The 23,159-nt window shown below is 38.7% G+C and overlaps 1 protein-coding gene across 2 annotated transcripts in view; it reads left to right on the plus strand.

Moving 5' to 3' along the window:
• LOC130915896 (FERM domain-containing protein 5) overlaps positions 1 to 23,159 on the plus strand; it is a 126,818-nt gene that overhangs the window by 83,563 nt on the left and 20,096 nt on the right. For both annotated transcript variants that reach the window (XM_057836087.1, XM_057836088.1), the window contains exons 5-8: positions 11,532 to 11,629; positions 11,957 to 12,080; positions 16,620 to 16,707; positions 16,784 to 16,872. In XM_057836087.1, the coding sequence (XP_057692070.1) occupies positions 11,532 to 11,629; positions 11,957 to 12,080; positions 16,620 to 16,707; positions 16,784 to 16,872 (399 nt within the window). The remainder of the gene's footprint in view (positions 1 to 11,531; positions 11,630 to 11,956; positions 12,081 to 16,619; positions 16,708 to 16,783; positions 16,873 to 23,159) is intronic.

A 23,159-nucleotide genomic window follows, 5' to 3' on the forward strand; every position in this document is an offset into this window, starting at 1 on the left:
TCAGTTTGACTTGAAGGTAGTTCGTTAGTGTGTCCAATTGTAAATTAAAAAAGTCAATTAATAAAATTAACTCACCGATGCAATCTTTGAGTCAGGGAACGTTTCTTTTGCTAATTCTGAGAAGTTATCAGCAGTAGTTGCGGGCAAATTGTGTTCGGCAACAAATTGGCAGAATAAAACCTCCGCTTTTGTCACGTTTCATTCTGCAGACTTCATCTTTATGACCAGTGTTGTTAATCTTACTTTTAAAAAGTAATTAATTAGTTACAAATTACTTCTCCCAAAAAGTAATTGAGTTAGTAACTCAGTTACCTGAATGTGAAAGTAATTAGTTACTTGGCAAAGTAGGCTAACTGGTGTTACCTTTCATGTTTTTGTTTTTTTTTAATTATTTTCAAAAACAAACAAACCAAAAAAAAAAACATAGTAACCTTTGCTATGTTTAGAAGTCATTTATTTATTATTTCATTTCGACGTGAAAGTTTTAAAACGGTTTCATCATTTAAAGATAGATTCAAGTCAAGATTTTGCCGATTTAGGAGTATTTTAGATAAAAAGTTACTTGGGTTCGCTAAGAAGGTTCACTACAACAGAGCCTTTCTGAGAAGTGTACTGCTCTAAAATGGCGGCTGTTTACTAACGCGACCGAGTCTGTCATTTCGCATACAGTTCTATATGCATGAGATATCTAGGCGTAGATTGCAGGCTGTCGGCTACAGTCAGGAAATATTGGAGCCACCCAGCCGAGCATCGCGTTTGCAACAGCGTCACAACAGACACTTCGCACTCAGTGTCTGACTTTTCTCGCGTCATTCAACCAACGTAGTAACGCACATTGTCTCGTTGCCGAAACGGTGACAAAATCCGAACGGAGAAAAAAACCTGTAATGCACGCAAAACGTACAGATTTTGAACATACGGCGTACCCATTTAAAAATCAGTGCTCACTTGAAAAATTCTGTCGAAACCGTGCAACTTGACAGGTATGTCTGATTGGCTAGAAATTGCCTTCACTCGCTGCTCAGATTGGTTGAATAACTTGAATTGAACGACAACAGATCAAGATAGGATGAAAAGAGGGTTTGTCCTCTCCGTGTGTGTGTGCGCGTGTGTTTTTGTGGAAGATTGAGAAATTTTTTTTTTTACACAGTAGTCTAATCGAGCTAGGACCCGCCCATGCCGCCGGGTCTGGTCTGGCCCACGAAAGTAAATTATGTGCGCTGACTTCATGTTTCTTGCTAAAATACCATAATAAGAAATATAATTTGTATATGAAAGATCAAGGACAATATTTACTCTTTTCCCATATTATTTAAAGAAGTAAATAAGTTGTAAAAAATTAAATTTACCTCTTTTTTAAACAAAAAAAAAAGATATTTTCTGTTTTTACTTTTTTCGTTTAAAAATGTAAATTAATAAAAAAAAAGAACAAAGGAAAAATAAAGTTTTTAAAATATTTGTTGTTCGTTTTTTTAATTAAAACACTGAATTAAAAAAAAAGAATATTTCATGTTTTTTTTTTAATATATATATATATATATATATATATATATATATATATATATATAAGTACAAAAAATACAAATGGAAAAAGAAAAAAAAAAATTCTATGAGGAATCTCAAAGTAGAGGATTTGGACAATTTTTAGGCGAGCTACATCCCTAAACAATTTATCGACTCAAAATATATTTAATAATCAATTACAGTAATTTTTGGTCTCTAAGGCACACCTGACTAAGACGCACCCACCAAATTTCACAAAACAAATTTGTTTATAGATTAGATGCACTGGAGTATGAGCCACAGGTGTCCATGTTGTATTAATGTATAATGCAAAACACTAGCCCAGTGGATCTTAACCTTGTTAAAGGTACTGAACCCACAAGTTTCACATGTTGATTCAACTGAACATTCGAAATTAGATAATAAAGCAATTGTTTTTTCCAGATTCAAAATTGATATATCTAAGCTAACAAAGGTAATAATTCCTGTTCAAAATTCTTCTCATCTTGACAGCATTTTTTATAAACAGGTAATAATTTGACACCACACTGCCAATTGGTCTGTTTTATTCCTTCATACCAAGTGTGAGTCAACCTTCCACTGAGCAAACCGCTTCCTCCACCCATCAGATCAAGGACTAGCAGTTAAAAAAAAATGATTAAGCCTGTTAGTTGGGAGAAAACCAGTCCAAAACCTGGTTTAAAAAGTTACTTTCCCTAGTAGGAGTGGGAACCTCTTGGTACCTCACGATACGATACGATTTGTGATACAAAGCTCATGATAACGATGATCTGACGATATGGTGATACAACGATTGTTAATACATTGGTCAGGAAATCATTCTAGGATATTCTACAAAGAACAAATGAACAGAAAAACAAGCTTCTGCTTTGAATTTATCACTAGTAGACGTCCAAAACATTCGTTCATTCGCTGCCATCCCTCCCACTTCAAAACGGATTTAACGTCTATGGCCGTCAGTGGCAGCCAACGCCAGGCAATGAGGTAATTTTGGGCCATTTAAGGACATTTACCTGTTGATTTTCGTTACTTCCTGTTGATTTTGGGGTATTTTATGGGTCACTTCCTGTTCATTTTGTGTTACAGACCTGGGAATCACCCAAATGAATAGGCAGTGACTCAAACTCGACAGGAAATGACCTGGAAATGCCCTAAAATGAACAGCAAGTGACCTATAAATGCCCTGAAAATCGGACAGAATGACTGTAAATGCTTTCGAATGAACGAACATTCCCAGTCTAAATGGATTGGGTGTCGAGCACCGTCAAGGCAGCTTTAGAGTTAACTGAGACACTATTATGGTGGAATATTTTGGTAGCAACTTGTTGGTTCCTCTTTTTTTTCTTTTCTTTTCTTTTTTTCTTTTTTTTTTTTTTTAAAGACATTGACACCTTTTTAAAATGATATATTGACTCTTGCAGGAGCATATCTATAACCTTTTGGGATACAAAGTATCACGATATATCACCATTTCGATATTTTGTCACACCCCTGATAAATACAGTGTGCGTGCAATCGCTCAGTTACATTAAAAACACTGTCAGAATCTCACAAGTGGGCAGTATGACTCAGTCTAAGGTCAAGTTTGGACAGGCTGCTCCCTCCAGAATTGGTGTAGGTGCCACTCAGAAGTGCATATGTGTTACTCAGGCAGCAGATAACAAAAATTCATTGAGAAACAGTCTGTGTCTCTAAACTATGCTGTCCAAATGACAAAAGAAACTCTGCTGACGCGAAAAAAAAAAAAAAACTGACTCCTTGGCTACATTAACAAGAAAGACACAAAAGCCTCTCGCCAAAATGGAAGAAAGGATTTGTGTTGCAAATCGAACCAATTCCAGTATAAAACCTGGAAATACTTTAACATACAGTGGGCCATTTGAACACTTCAAACGGATTGAACGTCTATGGCCGTCAGTGGCAGCCAATGCCAGGCAATGAGGTAATTCTGGGCTATTTAAGGTCATTTACCTGTTGATTTTCAGTTACATCCTGTTGATTTTGGGATATTTTACATGTCACTTCCTGTTTATTTTGAGGTACAGAACAGGAAGTGACCTGGGAATCACCCAAATGAATAGGCAGTGACTCAAACTCAACAGGAAATGACCTGTAAATGCCCTGAAAATCGGACAGAATGACTGTGAATGCTCTGTTTTCCGATGAACGGACGTTCCCAGTCTAAATGGATTCGGCGTCGTGCACCGTCAATGCTGCCTTAGAGTTAACTGAGACACAATTATGGTGGAAGATTTTGGTAGCAACTTGTTGGTTTCTTTTTATTTATTATTTCTTTTAGATATTGACACCTTTTTAAAACGATATCTCGATTCTTGAAAGGAGCATATCGATAAACTTTTGTGATACAAAGTATCACAATATATCACCATTTCGATATTTTGTCACACCCCTATTGCCTAGATTTAATCAGCGTACAAAAATAGGGCTCTGCGTTTCTTTACCTTCGCCGAACCCTTTAGACTTACTCACCAAACCCCTGGGGTTCGACCAAACCCAGGTTAAGAACCACTGCACTAGCCTATAAAAATCCATAAATTAGCCAGCAGGACTATAAACCAAAGCGTTCAAAGTGGGGCCTCGGCTTGAGGCTGATAATAACATCTATTAAAATATTTAATTATTAAACACAGCAGTAACAGCAGTAATGCAACAGTAAAAAGGATAAAAACATTTTAATGGGGCGATTGAGGAAATTACATAAATCCATAGCTAAGCTGCATTACTCTATAGGTCGCAGGGGTCATTTTGATTGTAATGCATTATTCTTGAAAGGGTGACTCTTTTTTTTTTCCCTCACTGTGGCCGTAGTGATTAAAAACAGTGGTAATAAGTGGCAATTTGATTTTAGGTTGCTACTTTTAAAAAGTACTCTTACTTATTTATTCAGTTTCCACATTTCTAAATGTAGCTTTCTAAATAATAAAGAGTATTTCAAGGGGCTTTATTCATTTAAAGCCATAGTGCTTTTGCAACCTGAGACATAATGATGAATAGTTCACTGTTTACTGAAGGACATGTTCAGCAGGGGAAAAAAGCTTTCTCTGGTAATGCTGAATGAAACATGGCAGAACAACACTTGCTTTGCATTTGCATAACATTTAAATTTTTTAATGTTGCACGGTACTTCGACCAAACAGTTTCCAGAAAGCCTGATTTGCACTTTAAGGTAATTTCCTCCTGGATTATTGTTGTTTCCTGGTATAGTATTACTGATGGCAACAGGATGTATTTTCAATAGGATTTATTAACATGAAACGTGTAGCGTATGACCAGTGTTGTTTTTGGCAGCCCTTTTAATTTTTGTGTTGGTCTTTTGGACGAAAATACTTATTAGTCTTAGTCATATTTTATTCATTTCAAAATGTATTCATCTTTGTGTCGTTTTAGTCAACGAAATCTCATACAAGTTTCATCTGGTTTTAGTCGACAATGATTCAAAATGTTTTCATTTGTAAAATTCAAAAGTCTTAGTCCAGAAATAAAGTTTTCCAACAATTTAGAACAAACATTGACAGACGAGCATATAATTTAGCATCTACAATGGCAACGGCAACTTCATAACTATAATACAGGTAGTCCCCGGGCTACGATGTACTCGACTAATGCGATTTCGACTTTACGTCAACGAAGTCTCGTCCGCCATTTTGTCTCCAATCTTTTTTTTTTTTTTTTTTGTCGCGCAAACAGCACCTAATTGTACCTTACAGTATCTTAATTTTTCACTTTACTTTATTAAAATGACTTGTTCTATCTTCAATAAACGTGAAGTTGTTCAGCTGGACAGACAGCAAACGGAGCAATTGTGCTTTTTAAAGCTTTGTACTCCCTTCACTTTTGACAATTTGTAAAGCTGTAACACATAGTATGTACACGTCTGTTCAAAACGACACGCATTTTAACAATAAAACACTCTACACAAAATAATTGGTGTTCAAACATCCGTCTAGTCTGATCAATATGTTAATTTAGTAGATTAAAGTGTGTACGACAGGAGAAAATAAGTCTTAAATAGGATTAATATTTGGATTAGAATCATATTTTGAGACGATTCGACTATATACAAGAATTTAGCAAAGCGCAGATGACGAAAAATTTAGTCTTTTAATCTGCCGGTTAGCCACGCCTACCGTTATAGGGCTCTAGCGTCCCCAACAGGTGGATGATGTCAGCGGAGTCATGATTTCATCTGATTTAGTATGCAGCCCATTGAGGGGGAGTTATTCACAAGGAGGAAAACGGGGACGAAGAGAGCCGCAAAATGTCATTGTTTCAGTCACTCTACTCCAATATTTTTACAGGATATTGTTTTTATCCAAGTATTTTCCCCAATAGCTAAATAAATGGCTTGAGAAGGACCAGTCAGCCCGTTGAGGGGGAATTATTCAGAACGAGGAAAACATGACGAAGAGAGCCGCAAAATGTCATTGTTTCAGTCTCTCTACGCCAATATTTTTACATGATATTCTTTTTATCCAAGTATTTTTCCCCAATAGCTAAATAAATGGCATGGTCATGACAAATAACAGTCTTGTGCTAAATGGAATATGAAATAATAAAAAATGCATTTATTCAAGACGACATGGTAAAATTACTCCATAATGGTCAAAACTGTCGACTTCACCTTTACTGTCACACCTCCCGAACGATATTTTATGCCACCTAAATCGGGCTTATGTCATTTCCCTTCCACGGCTTTGGAGAATGTAAACAAACCAAGAGGCGTGACATCTATCAGACATGCTAAAACGAACTCAGTGATGTTTCAAAGTCTTCGAAGCGGAAAATCACATATAACTAGCCCGGATCATTTCACACAACGACTGGGTTGTCGATTGTCTTCGCCGATCAGCAAACCGCCCTGCGGAGGGCAATTTACAGCTCGTTCCCTTGCTACTACTGACAGGACAGCTCGCCGGGGAAGCAGCTGGACAATGACCGCTGAACAAACCGGCCAACGTCGGAGCAGCGTGTAGCTGCCAAATGGTCAACACGAATATGGCAAAATAATGCTTTACTACAAGGCAGTCGTAAACAGAGAGATACTCAGTGGAGGAGGGCGGTTGCAGTTGTTGTGCAGCTAACGTGCAGCTAATGTGTATGAGGAGAACTTTTTACACGCCTATCAATGATCAGACGTAAGTAGTCCTTTATTTAAAGAAAGTTTGTAGTGTTAACTTTGTAATCGCTGTATTCTCGGCTATTTTTAAAATAAAGTTGCGATTGCTGATCGGTCGGAAATTTTCACAGAACACCGGGCACATGAAGAGTGCTATAAGTCGAGTATAGTGCTCTCCCGGCGGGGGGATGTGCGACAAGCCGCCGGTCATCGGCCGAGGGGACAAGGAGCATGTCAGCCACAAAATGCAAGCCACCTACATATTAAAATGATCCCAGTATTTGACATAATACAAAAGACGATGTTTACTCACTTCCTCGAAAGTCCCATGGTCCCACAGTAGTAGGGCTTGTTTCGGCCAATATCCACCGTTGAATGGGAACTTTTTGAAACCCCCAAAAGGCGCACATGCCTCTCCCTCATACAGTAAGATTTCTCTGCAGCCATTTGACTGGCGTGATGCGACAAATAAACGTATTAATCCGCAAAATCAGCTGAATCCTTAGTCCTTCTCGTACAACAGTACGGCTGTATAGTGAGGAGGACTCCTTCCTCCGTACACGTCACAGCACCCTCTCTCTCAACTCGAGACTGTTGCCGGAAGTCACACATCCAAGCGGTCCATTTCATTCAGGAACATAAAATACCACGTGTATTATGAAATAAACATGCTTTTTCGTGTCACAGGCACTTTAAATTAGCCTAATTTGCCTCACAAAAGTCCGCTATCTTAAATGCTACGAATGCTAACGTATTTACAATTCTCATAGCAAATCGCTCACACGTAACTCCACAAACTGTGGCTCTAAACCTTATTACGAGTGCATACATTAACAAATATTAGCTGAGCCAAACCAGAGCGCAGCTATCCTTTATCCATGTGAGACATCTGAGTGCTAATAATGGAAGCATTATTGAATGACAGTCCAGCCAGACCCATCGTTGCCACCAGAGGGCAGTGTATCCTCCACCGTTAAACAAAATGTAATACTTTTGGACTTTTGGATAGTTATTTTGAATTTTTACAGGATTAATTCCGACTTACGCGGAAATTCGAGTTTCGTCACCAGCGTAGGAACTGAACTCTTTTGTAACCCGGGGACTACTTGCCAACACTCATCAGGAAAAACAGTACATTATTTTAGTTTAGGAGGATGCTTTGCATGCTAAAGTTGATGCTAATGCTAACGCTACAAGTTAGATTTAGTGTGTGATGATCACTTGGCACAGACCTTAAAAGGCTAAAGCAACATTTAATATTCTCTCTTGCCAATATAATAAAACAAATCTTACCATGTGTTTCAAAACAAGCAAGATGAAACGCAGCCTAGCTTGAAACTAGGGCTGTCAAACGATTAAAATTTTTAATCGAGTTAATTACAGCTTAAAAATTAATTAATCGTAATTAATCGCAATTAATCGCAGTTCAAACCATCTATAAAATATGCCATATTTTTCTGTAAATTGTTGTTGGAATGGAAAAATAAGACACAAGATGGATATATACATTCAACATACAGTACATAGGGACTGTATTTGTTTATAATAACAATAAATCAACAAGATGGCATTAACATTATTAACATTCTGTTAAAGCCATCCATGGATAGAAAGACTTGTAGTTCTTAAAAGATAAATGTTAGTACAAGTTATAGAAATTTTATATTAAAACCCCTCTTAATGTTTTCGTTTTAATAAAATTTGCAAAAATTTCAATCAAAAAATAAACTAGTAGCCCGCCATTGTTGTAGCCCGCTCATGGGTGCTGAAGCCTATAAAATCAGTCGCACCCAAGCACCAGCAGAGGGCGACAAAACTCCATAAAACACAATTAACATGTGGGCATTTCACTCTACTGTCATTTAAATCTGAGCGGGGCATGTGCGTTAATTGCGTCAAATATTTTAACGTGATTAATTTTAAAAAATTAATTACCGCCCGTTAACGTGATAATTTTGACAGCCCTACTTGAAACACATCCTAAACTCAGAGAGGCGCAGTGACATGAACCAAACACTACGATGCAGGCTGAAATACTCTACATGCAATATGATAATGTCACATATTGTTAGCATATGACAGGAACTACTATGTCGCATTTTTGTCTCGTCAGACGAAAACTGGCATTCATCTCATTATGTTCTCGTCTCCCATGACACGTTTTTTGCTCATCATCAACACACCATAGTCACGAAAAAAAAAAAAGGTTCGTCGACGAAATATTTTCGTTATCGTCATCTTTGACAAAAACAACAATGCGTGTGACACATGGCTAATAAAATGGTCAGGGGAGAAATGGGGGCTGAAGGGGAGCACAGGTGAAATGAGTCCCTGCATAAGGGAGTCAGGAAAAGAAGAGACGCGTGTGTTATGGTGGTGCAAAGGTAGTGTAATTAATCACTTACAAGGCCCATTTGGTGGGCGCTCCCGCTAGTCTTGCTCTGTGGGGACGGTTTGGATTTATAACTGGCTCATGCAAAGATCCTTTTGTCGTTACGGTAACGATTTTATTGCAAAGCTGGAAATATAAAAATGCAGAAGTGATTGTCAGATTCCGTTCAAGGCACTTATAAGGCGGCCACTCTTTCCAGCACGCAGCAAGAGTTATTAGCTTGTGGGTAATGAGTGTAGATAATGAAAAACAATCACTGGACAGTCTTATTGTCATGATTAGTTTTTGCTCTTGTCTAATAATAGTGTTGCCACCCAGTACTAATGGACATTCAGAGAGCATTTCAGGCTTCAAGTGGCAGTATTTGCATTTGGTACGTGGGCCTAATGGATAATTGCATGGACTAATTTATTTCTTGACACCAGCACTGTCATGCCTTAACCATAGAATTTTGATGGTTTTCTATACAGTACAATAGATGCACCAAAATGATTAAAAAAAAATATATATATATATATATATATATACACAGTGGGGAGAGCAAGTATTTGATACACTGCCAATGGGTTTTCCCATTGACTGTGTATCAAATACTTGTTCTCCCCACTGTATATATATATATATATATATATATATATATATATATATATATATATTAGGGCTGTCAAAATTATCGCGTTAACGCGCAGTAATTAATTTTTAAAATTAATCACGTTAAAATATTTGACGCAATTAACGCACATGTCCCGCTCAGAAAGTATTCTGCCTTTTGGTAAGTTTTACAGCAAGGCTTTTTGTGCTGTCCAACAGCGAACTCTTGTGGTCGCTTTGCGACATGGTTTATTGTTTTCTTGCCAGTTCATTATGGCTGCACGACATCTCGGGCTGATAATGTTGTGCTTATATGATCCTTGGACAAGATTTGTCCGTAAGTATGGTTGTTGTAAAGAATGTACATATTATATTAGTAAGCGCAATGTTATATTTTTTGTATGAGACGCTTTTTGTTTATGTTTAGTGAACCTGTATAGCGTGCTGAGCTAACGTTGTTGCTAATGCAATGCTTGTGTACTTTTTTTTGTAGTTTTACGACGTTCTAAAGAGGACAATGGTTTGAGGCTGTTTTATTAATAAATCAGATAAAAAAGGCAGAAGTCTATTAAGGCGTCGTTCACTAGCTGTCTAACTTTGGAAAAAGTAGACGCTTCGGAGTGAGGACAGCATAGACAGATTTAAATGACAGTAGAGTGAAATGCCCACTACAGTGTTGAATGTATATATCCATCTTGTGTCTTATCTTTCCATTCCAACAATTTATTTTACAGAATATATATATGATTTACAGAAAAATACGGCATATTTTATAGATGGTATGAATTGCGATTGATTGCGATTAATTACGATTAATTAATTTTTAAGCTGTAATTAACTCGATTAAAAATTTTAATCGTTTGACAGCCCTAATATATATATTAGAGGTGTGCATCGGCACTGCCCTCACGATTCGATTCGATTACGATTCGGAGGGCCACGATTCGATTCGGTTCGATTCGGCAATGCATCACGATGCATTAAAGCCTGGGATGCATTAAAATGCTAAAGCCAAGCATATTTTTCGTGAATCATGAGGCAACACAAGCGGTCAGACATTAAACAACTTTTTATAGGCTCTTGTGTCATTCCTGGTTGTAGTCAAATGAAAATAGTAATATATATAAAAATAAAAATAAAAACATCACAGCATTTAATTAGTGCTTTGAATGAGACCAGGGCTTTCTTTTTTTTTTCTTTACACACAGTAGCAGCCTTTCATTTTTTACATACCGCATAAGTTTGGTCAAGTTTCCCACCAACCTCATAGAAGCCAAAATGTCTCCATATGCCTGCTTTCAATGTCTTTGGTGCGTCAATAATCTTTCGCGCTCCCTCTTTCTCCGCTTCAGCCGTTGTTATGTCTTATCTCTCTGCTTTCTCGATTGCCACTGCGCAATTGCGCATGTCTGTGACGTTACTCCCGTGAGGAAGCCGATTTGGGTTCCTCGTCCCCCCTGCATTTGTGCGTTTGAGGGGGGGGGAAATGGACTGGCATATTCAGCAAGTGAAAAGGGTTAAATGTAAGTTTGAACATAATAAAAAAAGTTCACTTAATAATGGTAGGGTAAATTCTATACTTGTAACATATGAGAAGACAATCTAATTGACCTATATAATTGAACTCAATATATCATGCATATAAGGTTACTTAAAAGTTGGTGGGGTCAATTTGAGCATCCTGAAAAGTTGGTAGTGTTGTCCCTATGCAAACCTACGCCCTTGGTATTATTGTTTGCAGACATCTATGTTTTGGCTCTAACACGTTTTGCTCGCACCAACTGATCAGAGGAATGAAAAACATTGACGTCATGGAATACTATGCTCTTTCCCTGTGAGGATGTATTCCCCCACCCGCTGAGCTTGGTGTTGTCATTTTGGTTGCAGATATCTCGTCTTCCTGCAAATCAAAAGAGACCTTTACCACGGCCGCCTCCTGTGCAAAACCTCGGATGCCGCGTTACTGGCTGCATACATCCTTCAAGGTAATGGAAGGTAACATATGGACCCGCTTCGGTTCGTCCTCACTAACTCTGCATTAACTTGTCCGTACTGTAGAGCCTAATAGAATCTTTGAAGTGGTTGTTCGGCCTCTTATCATCCTCCTGTGTAGATGGTATCATAGAAAGCATTGCCAGTGCTGGAGGGGATCTATTTTAGGAGAAATCACCAAGTGTACGGTGCCATGAAAGCCCTATAACTCATTAGCTGCCGCTGACTGCGATAGATGACTAATCCATTTTAATCAGGAGGGCTGGCACTGAAACATGATCATTCACTGCCAGTTTAACCAGTTGTGTTCTTTCCTTCAGCTGAGATCGGGAATTACGACCCCGGGAAGCATCCGGAAGGTTACAGCTCAAAATTCCAGTTCTTTCCCAAACATTCGGAGAAACTAGAGCGGCGGATCTCAGATATACACAAGACGGAACTCATGTAAGAATAAAAACATTTGCTGTCTTTCTGTACTTTCTTCTCTTCCTGTTCTTCTCTTCTTTTGAGTTTTGATCATCATTCTCCCTTTCTTCTATCTCCTATATAGCTTCGAGCGGTACTCGTGTCCACTTCAAAATCCAATATTTTCCTCTTTGCTATTTTCTTTTCTCTATTCTCTAATTCTTCCATCTGTTACGTTTTTGTTACGATGTAACTCACATTGTGGCAAAAGATTAATATCAACAAAAATTAGAGGCGTTATAATTTTGGGGTTAAAAAACAAACAACGCAAAATGATCAAATTGTCAATATGATTTTTTTTTATGAATTAAAGATGGTAATCATATTACATGCAAAGCTACCATCAAATATGATAAAACACAGTTGTGTGGGAACTGTGCTGTATTGGTGTTATTTGAGACTCTGCTGCCCACTAGTGGCAAATGTTTTCCACACGAGGTGTTGGCGCAATGCTGTTAACCCTTTCAGGGACAGAGGTCACGAAAGTGGACAGCTACTCAAAAATTGGCACCTTTAATTAACCTTTTATAAAGCCAGTGATTATTTTTGGTCATTTAAAATCAATATAATTTTTTTTCATTGTTGCATTTTATATTATTTTTGTAATACAAATACATTTATAAATGAGTACAATGTTAATAAAACTTAAATTGATGAAATGAAAATGAATAAAAAAAGAAATACACACTGGATACGGCTCCTAAGTAAGACTGTATTTTTATTTTTTCTTAATATTTAGCTCATTACATGCCATTGATGGCGATAGATATCCAAATCATTTAAAACCAGGAAGACCGGCTGTGAAATGTGAAGGCTCATGTTTCAGTGACATTTACGGCGCGAGACGTCCAATCCATTTTGACTGGGAGGGGCGTTCATTTGCCCCTTCCAGTCAAAATGGATTGGGCATCTAGCGTTGTCAATGGCAACCAATGATTGGCCTTTAAAAGGTAAAACAAAAGCTCATAACTCGTGATAAAAGGGCAAAAACAGCTAACTTATTACATGTGACAACATGTATATTTATTAGGGGTGTCAAACTATTAAAATTTTTAATCGAGTTAATTACAGCTTAAAAATTAATTAATCGTAATTAATCGCAATTAATTGCAATTCAAACCATCTATAAAATATGCCATATTTTTCTGTAAATTATTGTTGGAATGGAAAGATAAGACACAAGATGGATATATACATTCAACATACGGTACATAAGTACTGTATTTCTTTTATTATAACAATAAATCAACAAGATGGCATTACCATTATTAACATTCTGTTAAAGCGATCCGTGGATAGAAAGACTTGTAGTTCTTAAAGTCCTTTCCCCATGGTGGGATCAATAAAGGTCTTCTTATCTTATCTTATCTTAAAAGATAAATGTTAGTACAAGTTATAGAAATTTTATATTAAAAGCCCTCTTCATGTTTTCGTTTTAATAAAATTTGTAAAATTTTCAATCAAAAAATAAACTAGTAGCTCGCCATTGTTGTCAATAATTACTTACACAATGCTCATGGGTGCTGAAGCCTATAAAATCAGTCGAACCCAAGCGCCAGCAGAGGGCGACAAAATTCCGAAAAACACAACAAGCACACATTTCACTGTGCTGTCATTTTAATCTGCTTGAGCGGGGCATTTGTCCGTTAATTGCGTCAAACATTTTAACGTGATTAATTTTAAAAAATAATTACCGCCCGTTAACGCAATAATTTTGACAGCCCTAACATGTATATATAACATATTTCAATTTAGTTTAATTTTATTTTTATAGCCCTAAATCACAACAAGGTTGTCTCAAAGGGCTTTGCAGAGGCAATATGATACACAGTCAGAAACAGCAAATGAAGTAAACAAAAATGAATAAATGAAGTTCAAGTCCTGGGCATCCCCCATCCTTGGACCCTCCATGTCGGCAAGGAAAAACTCCGAAAACTCCAAGCTCTTTGGGAGAAAATGAGAAACCTTGGGGAGTACCACAGTCAGGAGAGATCTACTCCCAGGACGGATAGACAGGATGCACCAGGACTGCTAATGGGAATTAGCAGACGGGGTTACAGTCTGTAAAGATGCAGTAGAGTAAAGGAACAAGAAGAGGTCCATCTAGCCAGATGAGACAGAGGTGGCAACGAGGACGTCCATCCAGCCAGGGGTCCGGATAGTCAGGAGGGTGCAGCTGAAAAATAGCCCCTCCCCAGAGGGGAAGGGACAAGGGGGCACCGGGTGACTAGTAATGAAGAGACTAGTTAACTAGATATTATCACTGGAAAATAGAAATAAAGTAAGACAAGTGGTAGGTATAGTGAGAAAAAGGAGATAGAACTCAGTGGCTGTACTTCCCCCAGTATAATAGCTTCTAGTGCAGCTTAGACTGAACTGTGAGTCTAATCCCACTTCAACTAGCCTGACCATAAACTTCGTCGAATACGAACGTTTTTAATCTAATCTTAAATGTGCAGACTGTCTCGGCTTCTTTAATATTAGCTGGAAGCTGATTCCATACAACGGGCTTCATTGCTAAAGGCTCTAGCTCCGACAGTACTTTTAGAAACCCTGGGAACTACCAGTAGACCTGCATTCTGAGAGAGGAGTGTTCTGTTGGGGCGGTATGGAAATAATATTTAATCTTTTATAGAATATTTTGCATCAAACTAAACCTTTGTAGGTTTTTTATTTTTGTTTTTCCTCCATGAGCCACTCTTTTTGATTTCCACATGAGAGTCAGAAGTAGGCATGTACCGGTACGAGATTCTGACGGAATGATAACCTTACGGAAAAACATCACGATTTTACGGTATACGGTATTGCAATTACAGCTCTAAAATGTGCTACTTTGAGATATCTGGGTTTTAAAAAAAATTCCATTGAACTGGATTTTTATTTTTCAAAACATACTAGCGAATTGGAACAAAAGTACCCGAATTTTCGCACTATAAGGTGCACCTGACTATAAGACGCACCCACTAAATTTGCTACAAAAACGGCATTTGTTCATAGATGAGCTGCACTGGACTATAAGCCGCAACTGTCCTCACTGTATTATGGGATATTTACACCAAAATACGTATATTAACCGGTAACATTCTATTTGACTGTGGCATCTGTCATAAGACCAAATTAACCACCATAAAGCTTTGAACCAATTGGCTGCACAGCTTCATTGCCTCAAGAATATTCATTTGGCCATCACTGCCTTCTTTAGGGGAGACGGTCAACCTCTGCTGCCACCTGCTGTCAACACTGTTTTTGTCCAACATGCCTCCTAGCAGCATTGCATCGCTACAGATATCAATCAAAATTCATGTTCTGTGCTAATAATTTCTTCAGTTACTGCTCCAATTGTTTCATTAATTGCCAGTTATGGTATTTGCTAATACTTTATTTTACAGTGGCACCATAAGACTGTCATTAGACAATCATAATTATGATGTGACACTGTCATCTGCATAAATGAATGCTTATAACGGATGTCATTTAGTGTTATCTGGCAAATTATCACACTTTAAATGAATTCAGTGACATAATTTGCCAGATGACACTTAATTACATCTGTCAAAAGCCATGATAGTTTCATGTCAAAATTATGACGGTCTTATGAGAGTCTTATGACGCTGCTGTAAAAAAAGATTTACCTATTAACCCAAATAAATCAACAAATAAGCCACACTGGACTATAAGCTGCAGGATTCTAAATGAAAGAAAAAAGTAGCGGCTAATATTCAGAAAATTACGGTATAATGTTTTAAATTAAAATAAAAAATAACTACCGGTAATATTCTAAATAAAATTAAAATAAATGCAGTCCTTTAGGTGAGCGTAAACCCACAGTCGCAGCTTAACATTATTATCATCAGAACAAAAATAATTGAATTATTTTCTATCAAATGCACGTGTATGACTCGTGTCATGTTTATATGATACACACTCTTTCTCAACACAGTTGCTAGAGAGAAAAAAACACATTCTTTACCACCGCTAGACACACTAAACACGCTTGAGTTCACTCTCGTAGCTGGAGGGAAACGTTCATGATAGTGTTTACTAACCTTGAATTTTGTATAAATGCGAAATCATATTGAATGTATTCCCTCCTTGGCAGCCACCCTCCGCAAACATATTTTACATGTCTGTTTGCCTTCCGTCTATAAACCGCGGCCGTCTGTAACTATTTGTAGTCGAAGTATTCCCATATCAGCAATTTCGTTTTCTTCCATGGGGGAAAAAGTTCAGGAGTTTCACCTCCTCCATTCATCCTGTAGCACAGCTGACTCACCGACACTGAGCAACAACCAGTGGGGGAGGGTTGAGCCTTGCAGCTGCAAGCGAGGGATTTCTCCCTGCATTTATGGTACATAAAAAATAGGTAATACCATAGGGACGGTATGACGGAAAATTTTTGCGGTTTTGAAACCGTGACGTTTTCATACCACGGTATACCGGTTATCGGCACATGCCTAGTCGAAGTGTATTATGTTACATATTTTGCTTATGTTCATGCCCGTTTCACATTTCTCTCAGCGGACAAACCCCTGAAACATCAGAGCGAAATTTCCTGTTGAAGGCCCAGATGCTGGAAACATATGGTGTTGATCCACATCCGTGCAAGGTGGGCTCAAATGTGTGGATTGTAAACAACAACAACACATGTTGTGTCATCATTTGATGATTTATATACCTTTCAGGATGTGTCGGGGAATCCGGCTTTCCTTGCCTTCACACCTTTTGGGTTTGTGGTCCTGCAGGGAAACAAGAGAGTTCATTTCCTCAAGTGGTGAGTTCATTAATGTTGTGTGGTGTAGACACACATTATTACAGCATACCCACTGGAGTTTGGTTTGTCATTTTTAGATACATGACAGGTACCAAATGTGACAATAAGCTCTCGATGTGTTTGTACAATCAGCAATGAAATCATAGGCGGAGTTTGACTTTTGGAGAAATGGGGGCACAACATGTTGATGACCTCGAAACGCAGTGTCAGCAATAAAATTAACTTGCAAGAATATTTATAATAATAAGTTGACAATGAGTGTTTTTTTGTTTCCCATCATTCTTGAGGGGAATTCTAAATCAGGCTGCTTAGGCAATATTTTTCGCCAAGATCGTCATCCATTGAATATGATACGCCCGCCGGTGTCGTGCCAATGTAGTTACCCCAGTCAAAATTTGTATCCCCTTGGCGGAACCATATGGAGGTAGAGTTCAGTGTTTCCCACAGGATTTTAGGAGACTGTGGTGGGAGGGTCTCTGACCCTTGGGGTAGGGTGTGTGTGTACATTTTCAAGCCTGGTGTATCTCTTTAGGGCATTTTGAGACCACTGAATGTAATATAAATTGCTGTATATGACCATAACAGGTTGGTATCATCCTTAAGAACACACAAAGGCATATCAGGAATATTTCAAATTTAATCTTGAATCAAAAAGCCATTACACAAAGTCATTAATTCATTCACTCACTCATTCAATCCATTGTTCATTCACTCACTACTGACACACTCTGCACCCTGCCATTGAACATTTAATTTTTCCTGGCTTTGTGAAGAAAATTCCCATAGCTCTTCCAAAATTGAACGCATCAGGGCTTGGTCCATTTATGGAGACTCTCAGGCAGGCAGCAAGGTGTTCTCCTTGCAGTCTGTTCCTGAGGTCTGATTTGACCTTGTACTCTCCTTTACTTGACAATTATGCACCATATACCCCTTTCCCACTGAAACTAGTGGGTCAACGCGCGTTTTTCCAAGCCGATGCAACGCGCTAGCAATTGGCATTTGGCACCTTTCCCATTGACAAAAAAAAGCCGTGTCTTTTTTTTTTTTTTTTCCACCCGTCTAACCCCCAACCCCTCCTCAGCCGTGCGTAAGGTTCGTGACGTCACCACGCTAAGATGCGCTTCGACAAGTGCGACCGAATTCATTCAGTTCAAGGAAGTAAACAATGCAAAGCAACATAGAAGCTTCCTTTCCGTTTGTGTTCTCTGTTTTCATGCTTTTTACTGCCCTCAAAATGGTCGAAATGCAGCAATGGATCAACACTCTGCTTGTGCTGAGGCAACGTAGGCGATGTGAATTTTGGCTTGAAATTGAAAGGAGTCGTGTACGTCACAGAAGGAGGAGAAGAGCCTTTGTTTCATCTGTTATGGCTATTGCTAACCGTGCTACACCAACTGTTCGCTGTATGTGGATCCGTGCTAGAGCACATGGTTTTTGTTTTTGTTATGACTCATCACGTACTAGCCTACGTCACCACGTAGATTAGGGTGTTGACTGTTGACCCGGGGTTTTGCTTTCACACTGCATGGCGATCAGAGCCGAGGTGATTTTGACGCGGGTCGCTTGGCGGGTTGATTGACACGGGTCGAAGCGGGTCGCTGCACCTTTCTCACTTCCACCAAAAGCCGATTGTTAGCGGGTTGACACGGGTTTTTTGGCCAGTGGGAAAGGGGTATTACATTCACACCAAATATTATGCATATTTGGCACACCTGTCAGCACCTCTAGTCATGCCCTTACCCTGTTCATTGTGGAGAAGTCCCTCTCGCAGTTGACACTGGAGACTGGAATGACCAGAGCAACTCCTGCCAAGTGGCTCAACGGGAGAGCCGGCAATATGTTCCACTCCGCGGTAAATTCGGTTTTACATGACCAAAAACACATCGAGCCGCTAAAACCAACAGTTGTCTCGCACTAGCCATGTTGAATATGTTGAAATGTCTCTCGCTAGTTTCTTGTAGCGTTACTGACGTCACGTCAGCCCGTCGCTGATTGGTCCACTCCGCTGTCTATTTCCTGTGGCTGGCTCCGCCCTGGAAATTTTTTTCTACTGAATGGTGGCCAGACAGCTATGAGTCTGGTGTACCAGGCTAGTAGTCCCGTCTATGAGCGCGACCTGTTGGCGTGTGTGTCTGTGTGGGTGCACGCACGCACGTGCACGCTCTCGCTCGCGCGGGTAGTAGAGTGGAGTGGGCTACAGCTGTGTAATCGGCTGACTGACGCGTCTAATTATTATCTTTTTTTTTTTTTTCTCGGCAGGGGGGCAAATGAGACTGTGGCGGCCCGCCACAGTCTCGTTCATTGGTGGGAAACACTGTATATGCAAACCAAATGACCATCTAAGGTGCTAGTCACATGATCTGTTCGAAAAAATAACTGACCCAATATAAAAATATATTTTTTTGTTCATTTCATTTGTTTTTGTTGCAGTTTTATTGCTTTATAACCTTTATATATATGTAGGAAAGTCAATTTCATGCAATGACACTTTTCAGCCTGGCCCCTGGTCCCCCCTTAAAATGAATGAAATAGTAAAAAAAACAATTAAATTAAACAACATTCTTTGGGTTAGCAACAAATTATGACTTGTTAACATTAATGAAAAAAGTAATATAAATTACTTTATTAACATTGTTTTTATTTGTAAGAGGAAATATTTAAATTTACCTGAAATTAAAAAAAGAGCCACATTCACACAATCAATTCACTCGGTACATTTTTTGACCATTTGATACCGAAAAATAAAATTTAAATGTCTTCTTATTTTACTTTCTTCTTTTCCTTTCAAGGATCACCACAGCATAAAATCATTAGACAATAATAAATTCGAATTGATTAGCAACATTAACTCAGAGCGCAATATGCCAAACCGTTTGACCAAAAAAAACAAAAATTAATAAAACAAAAGCGACAGTGTAATCGGACAGAGGGACAGTTCTTTTTGCAGCACTGGTATCATCCAGCATGATCGAGACCTTGACCTTTGCTATGGTGTTTTTTTTTGCATCGAGCAGCTTGGTATGCCACCTTATGTGATGCTAACAGTGCTCGCTGGTTTACTGACGTAGCACTCACAAAGCGGGATGATTTTTGGCAATATTCAGCACGTTTTTGCTGAAAAAGAAAAAAAAAAAATTGAGCGGCTTATCAATGTGATTAGGGTCAAATGTCTTTAAGTGACGTTTTAATTGATTTGGCTTCATGCTGTCCACTCCAGACATTTTTAGACTCAATAAACATACCGGTCTTGCCTTGTCTCCCACTGTATTAAAGGGAACCTCAGACTTAAAGACTTGCAGGCTCTAATAAGCCACAATTGTTCTCTTTTACTAAAATATGTTATAAGAAACCCATAAAAATATTGCCATTAATTTAAAAATTTATAATTAGCACATGTTTTGACCTATGGAGGGCGCCATGTTTTTATACCTGCAATGGACACTCGGCGTAATGACGTAAATTGACATTGTCACTCGACGAATACTACCAGGTTACTGCAATTCCTTCTACGCGGCGAGATGTCCAACACATGCGCTCATCGGTTAAAAGCGGCGAGAACTTACTATTTGTGTTTTTATTGTGTCTTTTATACCTTTTATTGCCTCAAAGTACTTTTTGCCTGTGTTTCCTTCTCAAACTTTTAACCATAGTGTCTTCTTGTGGTAGCTTTAAAGCAGGTTGTAGATCTGTTGACCACATTAGTCACATAGCATATTTAAATCACTCTTATTTGATATTACTAGGCCTCTTTAGTATGTTCTGTCTGTATGCATCTAAACAAAAGCTGAAAGCGCACGGTAGTACTCTGGGTGTCAAATTCGCCTCTTGTAGGACGTTTCGCTGGTGTCTGCACATTTTGGCAGAACTTTTTTTTCCTTCTCCCTACTCTCTTCTCGTCTCATCCCGTCTTTCCTGTTCATTTTGCGTTTGCTGCTGGTTTTGTGAAATATCGACAGTGCTGTCGATTAATGTTCCTCTCGGGTTCAGATTGAAAGGGTTGAACAGATGACGTGTTTATGTAGCTAGAGTCATACTCTGGAAGCTCGGCAGCGTAACCATGTGACGTCACCGCCCTGCAACAACAACAACAATGGCAACCTACATCAAGAGGGGTCTCAATATCAAATTATTTTAACTCATAATAACGCTTATCTTTCTATCCATGAATCCCTTTAAAAGTAAAGCGTAATGCTACGTACGTTTTGTCATATTTCCTCATCTTAGCTGGGACATCCGACAAATGTTTTTTCATGGTGTCGCTGAAGGGTTTGTTCAATGCCCTACATATCTCCTGCTCTTTGCTGTGTGCTCATTTGTTGCAAAATGAGAGCGCCACTGCCACCCATTGAGTGGATGTGCAATTACACTTTATTGTAGTACGGCAATAAAGTTTGTTCCCTGAGGTCACATGCGCTCCCCTGGCATTGATAAGTTTGCACCCACCTATTTGAGAAGGACTGTCTTAATGGGTTGGAACGAAAACCCATACCCACTGCAGCCCTTTGTGGAAAACAGTGGTATGAAAAAGTATCTGAACCTTTTGGAATTTCTCACATTTCTTCATGAAATCATCATCAAATGTGATGTGATCTTTGTCACAATCACACAGATGAAAAAACAGTGTCTGCTTTAACTAAAACCAGCCAAACATTTATAAGTTTTCGTATTTTAATGAGCATAGCATGCAAACAATGACAGACCAGATGCTTCCTGTAGCTGCAGCTCAATCTGGCACATCGATCAGGACTAATCTTGGCCCATTCTTCTCTACAAAACTGCTGTAGTTCAGTCAGATTCATGGGATGTCTGGCATGAATCACTGTCTTGAGATCACACAGAGGCGCAGCATCTCAATGGGGTTCAAGTCTGGACTTGGCCACTCAAGAACATGTATTTTTTTTCTTCTGAAACCATTCAGAAGTGGATTTAATTCTGTGTTTTGGATCATTGTCTTGTTGCAGCATCCATCCACATTTTAGCTTCAACTGTCTGACAGACGGCCTCAGGTTTTCCTGCAAAACATCTTGATAAACTTTTGAAATCGTTCTTCCTTTAATGATTGCAAGTTGTCCAGGCCCTGAGGCAGCAAAACAGCCCAAAATCCTGATGCTCCCACCACCATGCTTCACAGTGGGGATGAGGTGGAAATGTTGGTGAGCTGTTCCATTTTTCCTTCTCACATGACGTTGTGTGTTACTCCCAAACAATTCAACTTTGGTTTCATCAGTTCACAAAATATTTTGCCAAAACTTCAGTTAAGTGTCCAAGTGCCTTTTTATGAACATTAAACGAGCAACATTTTTTGGTTTTTTTTTAGACAGCAGTTCCTTCCTCCCTGGAGTCCTCCCATGGCCGTAGTTTTACATATAGTTGATGTGTGCACATAGATATTGGACAGTGCCAGTGATTTCTGTAAGTCTTTAGCAGACACTCCTGGGTTCTTTTTTTTTTTATCTCTCTGAGTATTCTGCGCTGAACTCTTGGCGTCATCTTTGGTAGACGGCCACTCCTTGGGAGAGAAGCAACAGTGCCAAACTCTCTCCATTTGTAGATAACTTCTCTTACTGTCAATTGATGAACACCCAAACTTTTAGTGATGGTTTTGTATCCTTTCCCAGCTTTATACAAATCAACAATCCTTGATCGCACGTCTTCAGACAGCTCTTTTGACCGAGCCACAATGCACATCAGACAATGCTTCTCATCAAGGCAATTCTTACCAGGTGTGTGTTTCATAGTGGGCAGGGCAGCTTTAAACCACTCATGAATGATTGGGCACACACCTGACTTAAATTGTTTGGTAAAAAATGGTCTCAATTGCTCTTTAAGTCTCCTTAGGCAGAGGGTTCACTTATTTATTTTCCCCCTTCTGTCATTGTTTGCATACTGTCTTCATTAAAATATGAAAACCTATAAATGTTTGGGTGGTTTTAGTTAAAACAATGTTTTTTCATCTGTGTGATTTTGACAAAGATCGGATCACATTTGATGGTGATTTTATGCAGAAATGTGAGAAATTCCAAAGGGTTCAGATACTTTTTCATACCACTGTAGTACGACTGTAGTTTGCGCTCACCTGTTTTAAACTGTTGTTAGAACAGGAAGGGATCTCTTCAGAGACTCTTCCCACAATTCTGTTAGTTTAAATTTCTTTAGTGTAAAAATGATTTGTATTTTTTAATTTGTATTTGATCTTACCCAATGTGGGTGTACCTAACGGAGTGACTAGTAAAGACTGCATGCATTGCTGCTTGTATGCCTACCATCTGTCACCTGTGTGTGTGTTT

The sequence above is a fragment of the Corythoichthys intestinalis genome, chromosome 5, assembly GCF_030265065.1.
Source record: "Corythoichthys intestinalis isolate RoL2023-P3 chromosome 5, ASM3026506v1, whole genome shotgun sequence".
Classification (NCBI taxonomy): Eukaryota; Metazoa; Chordata; class Actinopteri; order Syngnathiformes; family Syngnathidae; genus Corythoichthys; species Corythoichthys intestinalis.